At 35.8% G+C, this 8686-nt stretch overlaps 1 protein-coding gene across 1 annotated transcript; it reads left to right on the top strand.

Annotated features, from left to right (window-relative positions):
* The first annotated feature begins 3919 nt into the window (after positions 1-3919).
* LOC25501020 (uncharacterized) lies at positions 3920-6460 on the top strand. The gene is given in 3 exon segments (XM_013589565.3): positions 3920-5620; positions 5623-5794; positions 5797-6460. Coding segments are annotated over 3 exon segments (1908 nt in total). The 5' UTR covers positions 3920-4159; the 3' UTR covers positions 6072-6460.
* Positions 6461-8686: the final 2226 nt, after the last annotated feature.

Below are 8686 nucleotides of genomic sequence, written 5' to 3'. Positions count from 1 at the left end.
CGACATCATAAGAAAACAATAGAAAAATATACCCTAGAGAGAACAAAAGAAGGAAGAATCCTACCTTGAAACTTTGATGCTTGACCCTTGCTTTCGTTGTCAATGTTTATGGATAAAAGAAAATAGTGTGCAGAGGTATCTATTTATAGCATGAGGTTGATTAAGCTTTAAGAGAAGAAAGTTGGGCTTTTTGCACCGATCCAACTTTGAAAACAAGCAAAATCATCATTCAGCCTGCAGCCTAGGCGCCTAGGGAGCATGCATAGATGCCTGAGGCGGAAAGGAATTTTGTCCTAGGAACAGGGGTGTCTGAGGCAGTCCCTCAGGTGCGATCCAGCTTAGAAAATTAAGCGATAATTATTTTGAAAGTATGCTATGATGAAAGTTCCTTGGAATCATTGGAGTTTGTAATTACAACAAATAAACTAAGGCGCCATTTAGGGTAGGAGAGGTTAATAGGTCTCCTACCATAGGAGAGCGTATAAAAAGACAGTTTTTTTTTTTTTTTTTTTTTTTTAAATAACATGTGTTTAAGTTAAATTCTATTTAAGTTATTCATTTAACTGCAAGGGCAATGTTGGTATTTCATCTTAAATAAAAATTATTTTTTCATCTAGATCTGGTTTACTGTTTCGTTGCTCTCTTCCTTGAACACCATCTTAAATAAAAATTATTTTTGCTCCACTGTTTGGATTGAAGAACACCACACACTCCATTATTTGCTCTTCCTTGCCTACAATGTTTGCTCTTCCTTATCCAATCATAAAAAGTGAAGTGGCAGTCAAAGCAAGTGGTATTTCAATAGACAGTATAGTTACACATATATGAAAATATTTTTGCTTCAGCTTCTTTCGTGTTTGTGAGAGGAAATTGTGGCAAGTTAGAGAAGTTTTGTTATTTTTATCATATCCATTCTACCCTTGAGTTTTCACTTGGAGGGAATAAACATGGAACGCATGAACTTGCTGTGAATTTTTCCAATTTTTCCAACAATGACAAAAACACCCTTTTTTAAATTTGAATCCAAAATCAATTGCATTTTTATAAATCAATATATATGTTCAAAAAAATGCAATCCTAGTGGGTCACTTATTGCAAATCTCAGCCATTCAAAAGCTTCAAAGTAAATCCAATGGTTGACATCCATTTTTCAAAGCAAAAAAAAAAAAAAAAAACAGGTCTCCTACGGTAGGAGACCTATGAAGGTCATGTACCGTAGCCTTTGCCATAAACTAAATCTCATTCTTTCATTTCACCATAGAAACACATGTCCAAGGATGATGTATTCTATGTTGTATTGCTTACTCTATCTTTAGTAATAAACAAGTGCCTCACTAACACAAAATCCTATTCTAATGAGAATTCATGCTTGCTCGACCCATTAAGCCTGAATATCCATTTGTTTTGTTGGAACAAGAAGGGTCTTGTACAATTCCTCTAAGGTTTTGATGATAACAAAATATTGAAAAACAATTGGATATACTAATATTTGTTCAAGTGTGCAAGATCATAGAATATATCCATCAAAGTATTGAACAAGTATTAAAGCATCAGAAGCACATGAGAAGCTCAAAAGGCTATGGTATAAGATCTGAAGAAAGGTAAACCAGAAATCCACATATTGGATCAGAAGAAAAGGATGTAAGTTCAGATTATAACCTAAGAGGGGGGTGAATTAGGTTTGTAGGATTATTGGTAAATTTTTGAAGGTTTAATGTTCTTGTTATTTTTCCGGAAAATATTGATGAAGGTATGAATGCGAAAAAATAAAAGTGTAAGGGAAGAAGAAAATAACAAAAGATAATTTATCGTGGTTTCCCTTCTAACCCTAAGGGTACATCCACTCCCCTCACACTCTGTGAAGGATTTGTTATGCCACCTTAATCCCAAAGGCCCCCTAACAATATTTCTCTACACACCAAGATAGCACCCCCACTATATTTTACAACAAAAATCTTCACCAAACCTATGATGAAATTCTCACAAAGAAACAAGATAGCACTCCACCATCTTTTACAAGAATTTCCACCAACAATGGCAAGAAACTTTACAACTAAGTAATTGAAGAATATCAAATGTGTATGGTTGTATACTTTTATCAATATCACTCTGAAACAAATGGACATAGTGCTCAAAAAACTTTGTAATAAATGTTAAAGTGTAGGCAAAGTTTTCCAAACAATTTGAATGAAAGTTTGAAAGCAAGTGGTATTGAAAATGTCAATTCAGATGATGAAAGTTGTTGTGTCTAAATTGCTTTGATTCTGAATTGAATTTATAAAGGCCAAAAAGATAGTTTTGAAGCAATACTATTTTTCAAAAAAAAAATAGTTATCAATGAATAGAAACATATTTGAAAGTGTACCTATTCACAAAAAAGTGTATGAAATGCAATTTAAAAAAAATACCCGTTTGACTTGGATGACCATATAAATAAACACGGCCATGTTTTAAAAAAAGATCCAAATCAATTATGCCATATTAAAAATGATTTGCACTTGAAAAAGAAAAATGCATTGACAAATCTATTATCCCATTAAGCGCTACATACATATACAGATCATAATTAAATATACAAATCATAATTAATTATGATAATATGAAAAATATATTTTTAATGTCAAGATCAAATGAAAAATATATTTTTAATGTCAAAGATCAATTATGCAATTTTCAAAATCAAATCTTGTTTTTCATATAAAAATATTTTAATGCAAACATTTCCCTTTTATTTAATGCATGAACTTCGGTCGGATTCAGATAGGAATGAGTATAATTTTATGAACCGATCTCGACCGACCAAACCCATCAATAACCGTTTTTTTGCCACTTTTATACGATCCACCCGCAACACTCAATATTGAATCGGTTTTTTTCGGGTTTCGGTCGGGTGATATGAATTCGCCCACCCCTATTAGACATGAACAAGTTGTTGGATGCTACCTTGGACTTTGGGAAGAACATTGCACAAAAATTACATTTCTTGTGATCTCAAGAATATCATTTGGGCTTTGAATATCATTGTTTTTCCGACTAACCCCTATTTTTGCGCATTAACATCAATAAAATCTATTTATATGTTAAGTGCTACAAATTTTCATTTAAAATTACAAAAATTGTTAAATAACACAAAATACGTAAAAGAACAAATCTAGTTTTCATAAAAATGTTTTTATTTATAAAGAAAAATGTTAAAGAAGCAATATAATATAGTTTTCATACAATATGACATTTACAAAATCGATAATCTAAACTACTACTGATATTAATTAAATGAATGATATGAGTAAGAAGTATATCTATGAGATCAACGTTATAACGTAAATTATTTGATCTAACGATCATGGAATTGTGAAATAGTTGAGTACGACAATTGACAACATTTTATTTGTTAGGAAAGCAAACATTAGAGATAAGTAACTCAAAGGAAAGACTGCATGTAAGAGAAATCAAATTAGAGTGAAGTAATCGTGTGTTGTGTGTTTAGAACCACAACGATTGTGCCATTTTCGCTTTCCAACTTGTTTTCACCCTGGAAACTGAAAACTCCACCGTGTAGCTTCTCCTTCACCACGACTCTCCATCATCAGTTGCACGCAATACCAAATACCAAACACAAACTAAACAATGTTTGGTTTGACGTCAGATGCACAAAATTCGTTTTCAATCATGCTTTCACCACGAATTCGCAGAAGCAAGAAAATCAAACTTCTACTTAAACACGTAAACTTTGCCACAATTTTAGGTAAACATGAAAAACCTTCCGTGCAACCAAACATACGTTAATCGAAAGAAACATCGTAGTAAAGAAGAAAAAGAAGAAGAAGAGGAAGAAGAAGAAGAAGAAAATGTTTCCAATAATAGTAGGAAAGTAACTTGGATGCAATTGAAGCTTTTACAATTATGTTTGAAGAGGAGTTAGGAGACAAGAATAAAAGAACAAAGAAATTGGTTAGAGAGGGGGTAGATGGATGAGGAAGTAGTGAGTGAGTCTCTCTCTCTCCCCCCACCCCCACAAAGAGAGAGAGAGAGTGAGGAACATAAAAACTTTTTAAAGACAAAAAAACAGACACAAATAGATATTTGATAGACAAAATAAAAACTGCTCATTACACTTTCTTCTTCTTCTTCTTCTTAGTACACACACTTTCTCAGAAAAATGAATTCAAGCAAAAGAGAAGAAGAAGAAGACGATCTTAATCTTTTCCTTCCAGTCCCACCGGATCTATCAATACACCCACCACACCAGATCCTCCCCTCCACCACCACCACACAACCACCATCAGAACCTCCCTCTTTCTCTCTCTCCGAAATCGTTCTCTTCCCTTCCCCCTCCCCTTCCTCCTCCCCTCACAGCCACTCCTCCGGCGACTCACCACCACAAACCACCGCCCCAACGCTAAAACCCTTTTTCATAAGCCCTGACCCACATATCTCATCTCAATTCTACACATTCAATCGAGATTCTCATTCTTTAATGATCAACTGCCTCCTCCAAAACCGCCTCGCTACTCCGGCCGAGATCCGCGACGCCACGCCATCCCCCGTTCTTAAATCGTGGCGAACAGTTTGGAAAGACCGGAACGAAGAAACCGCTTATTTAACTGCTTGGAAGAGAATTCAAGATAAATTAACCGCGCGTGTTGATCAAAACGGTAATCAATTTCTTTGCTTCAAGAACAACACGAATCAATTCGTTTCGCATGTTAATCAATGGCAAGACATTGTTATGAATTTTCATAGTGATGCTGATCTTAAACATTTAGGTGTTAAAGATACTGTTGAGAGAATTAAACAGGTTTGGACTGTTGGTGCCAAGTTTTATGGGATTCCTGAGAGTTATGTTAGAGTTTGTATTGCCGCTTGTCCTGTTTGTTCCGCGGCAGAGTCTGGATCTAGTATGTCTGATGCTGCAGCGGCTGCTAGGAACAAGCGGCGGAGATTTGAGTATACTGAGTCTTTTGATGTGCCGGCTAAGGAAGTGCCGAGTAAGTTGCAGCAGTTAGCTGCTAAGCATAAGGTTGTGCTTTGTATTAGACAGAAGTATATTAGGTATAAGCCATTTATGGCGGAGGTTAAGGATTATGCTTGTCATAGAGCGGGTCAACCTGCTGCGAATAAGAAAGCCAAGATTTTGAAGAGGGAGCCTTATGCTTCGAAGAGATGTGGATGTGGGTTTAGGATTAGGGCTATTGTTCCGATTGCGAATTATAATGAGAAGGATAAGAGTTTTGTTTATGAGGAAGAGGGGACCGCGGTTTTTAAATTGTATGCTGTGCATTCGGGGCATGAACCGGGGCCTTTGGATGGGAATGCTAGGATTATGCATAGGGTTGTTGGACATAAAGGTGGGTATTTGATGGATCAGGATGCGGTTGTTTATGGGGTGAGTGAGGAAATGGAGAACGAAGGGTTTGGTTTGATGGGGAAAGATGATGGAGATTTGCAGTTTTCGGTTTTGCAACAGGTGCAGGAGTTGAGAGCTGAAGTTGGGATGTTGGAAGGGAGGGTTTCGAAGATTCCGCAGGAGCTGTTGGGTTCGGTTTCAAGGGATTTGTTTGATGTTGTGAATAGAATTAGGAGTATAGGGAAGTGGGCTTGAAGCCAATGGGGTTACATCCAACGGATAAGTCACATTCAGACGATGTCTTGGTTGGGGATAATGATCTTGCAAACTGGAGTAATCATCACCATGAAAGGATTTACGGGGATGGCAAGGAAACAGAGCTGATTGAGGATGATGAAGATAGTTTTGGCCGCACTTTGGGAGAAGTTGTTTCTTGGGGGACCATATCAGAACGGAGTGCAGAAGTCAGAAGGATCTCATAAGCGAAACTTGTAAGCCTGAAAAGTGGTTGAAATGTGATTTTGATCATAAGAGCATACTTGATTGTGAAGATACTAAACTAACCAAACCCATCAGACATAACGAGGCAATAGTTTCAGACGTAGGTCTTGGTTGTGTTGACAGTTTCTACCAAGACAATTCTAAATGGTATGATTCTCCTTGTGCTTTGGGTACCAGTGCAGATTGTGAGGATACTGGATTCCATCATGGAGAGATTTTATAGTGCCATGAAGGTCCAAGTTTATACACTCTAACCTAGAGATCAGACACTGCTCTGCCTATGTACCCCTTCAAACAAATTGAAGTGGGATTGTACATTTATGTATACAGAAGATTGGAGCCGCTCAACTTGCCCTTTTAGGTGTATTTATTGTATGTGGTTCTGTAAAGTATGACCAATTATGCTTCTTGCACATAGCTTTGTTATGAGTTTGGATATATTTATTGACCTTGCTCTCTCACAGACTTCAGATTCTTTAGCTTAGTCCTTCTTATAATGCACATCAGTGTTTTTAGTGGTTTGTTTTTTAACTTCGGATAATTTTGTATGTATTATGAAGAGCTACCGGTGATTTATTGCCATATGGTGTTGTGAACTTTTTCTTTTTGGCATTTACCTTTGCAAATCTACTAATTTCTTATATGTAAAATATCATCTGGCTTTTGGTTGTTCGAAGTTTATCAACTACCATGCAGTAAGGGTTATTAGACAACCCAATATATCATCTGTATTTCAGCCCACTCGTTTGGCGATTGCTTTCGTGCCGAATTGAAGCATCTTGTTGGTATTGCAAATGCCTTCAGGTGCATCTGAGCTTCCTCCCCCTCCTTTTTTTTTCCATGTTTTTCTAAATGCTGTAATATGTGATTGGTACATGGTTGGTTATGTAACAAAATAATAGTTTTGAGGCAGATAGGTGTATGCACTGTTTATTCTGTTATCCAAATCTTTAAACTGACTACTGGCATGTAATTGGCAATTTCTTGGTCTCTTTGGGTGAGCATAATCATCATTAATCTTTTTATTTAGGGGGCGAAGGGAATATCACACTTGAGATTAATTTTTACATCAAGTTCTAGTTCTTCTTTTTATAGATTTTTTCAACTGGTAATCATAACAGATCAATTAACACACTACAAACATATGATGATCCTTTAAATACACACCTGATTGAAGTATCCGTATCATGAGGTATTCAAGACAACAACCTTGCATTATGTACAGGGTTTCTATAGTTAATTCTGAGACAATTTTTCACCTTTCTGTTTGAGTTAATGTTATGCCCCGTCTCTTGTATGAGGTACCTTTTTAAGTTAAGTTAGGCTCCTGAGGTTGTTTTGTAATTCAGTGAAGAACATCATAGATGAGTTCAAAATTTGATTGCATTTGCTGTAGCTTGTCTGCATAACATGCTACTGTTGTATTCTCATGGTTTGTTCGAATACCAATAGATGCACAAATATTTTTCTGTGAAAACGAAGATCTTGATAACATAGTATTTATCACAACTAATTTCATGGTCCAACAAGTTTTGTCTTGCCTGTCTAATATTATTCTATGAAACTTGACCTGTTCATTACATTTTCTTCAGTGTTACAACAATAAAACTAGTAAAAACTAAGCTTTATCCTGCTAGGATTTTCTTTGAAATAGCACTCATATTTGATATACTCATATATTTATAACCAAATAGAACAGCTTAGAACTTTTCAGGGTCCTTTACATCTCATGAATGGAGGTGACAACTTTTGTGCTCAAAATCTTACATTTTGATTATTGTTCTGTATGAATTGGTCTCGGTAGTGTGTACCTGTAGCTTCATGCTGCTCATTGAGCATCAATCCTTCAATGCCTTTTGTAAAGTTAAATAAAGATGATTTTTATGGCTAGTTATTAATATAACCTTTTAACTATTTACATCTGTCTTGCTTATGTAAGTTTCCATTGGCTATGAAGGCAATTGACCTGGAGAAAGATGCCAGATACTGCAAGGACTAGGAAGAATGTTGCGTAGCCATATAACAGGTTTGCTTATATATAGATAGTGGGCTTGCTGTTTTTAACTGAAAGCCCATCATAGATCAGACAGTGTGCACCATGTTTTTCTGTGTACGCATTCATGATTCATCGCAGCGCTAGACATTGTCCATTTTCTAGTCCTGAACTTCTGCTGGCACCTTGTTTTCTGTGTTTGCATTCATGATTCATTGCAATGCCAGACATGGTCTATTTTCTAGTTCTGAATCTCTCTGCTATTACGTTCTCATGTATTTTTAATCTCTGACTTTTTTTCGTGTGCTTTGGTTGCTGATTTAAATTTCCGTTTGATTCTTGTACTATCATTCATCACATCAAGTCAATATGCAAAGAATTTTTATTTGTTCCTACACTGGATGCTAGTCTGTGCCCTGAAAATTAGGATATGTGGTAACCCGACTGTTAGAATGTACTGTTAAATGTTATCTGATATCCAACACCAATAGATTTCATAGCTTTGACGTTTTATCATAATTTATTCATAAATAAAAAACAGCATTTTGAATTTATACAATTGTTTTTGGACGAATGGGACTGTTTATATAATTCACATGTGACATCTGATTCTTTTTAAACGTGGTAAATCATCTTAACGCCATCAATCTTACCCTTTTGATGGCTTCAAAGCAAACATATGCTCACATGCTTTAATCTTGCAAATAATTATGAGAAATTTTTCCAGAAGCAGTCAGTCACAGACAACTTGTCCTTTTTGTCATAATTCAATCCTATGATTGAAACCAATATCTTTTATTTTGATCAGCGTTGGCCTGAATGAGAAAACTTACCTGATGAGATCA

The sequence above is a fragment of the Medicago truncatula genome, chromosome 8 (assembly GCF_003473485.1).
Source record: "Medicago truncatula cultivar Jemalong A17 chromosome 8, MtrunA17r5.0-ANR, whole genome shotgun sequence".
NCBI lineage: Eukaryota > Viridiplantae > Streptophyta > Magnoliopsida > Fabales > Fabaceae > Medicago > Medicago truncatula.
This window is presented reverse-complemented; position numbering and strand designations above follow the sequence as displayed.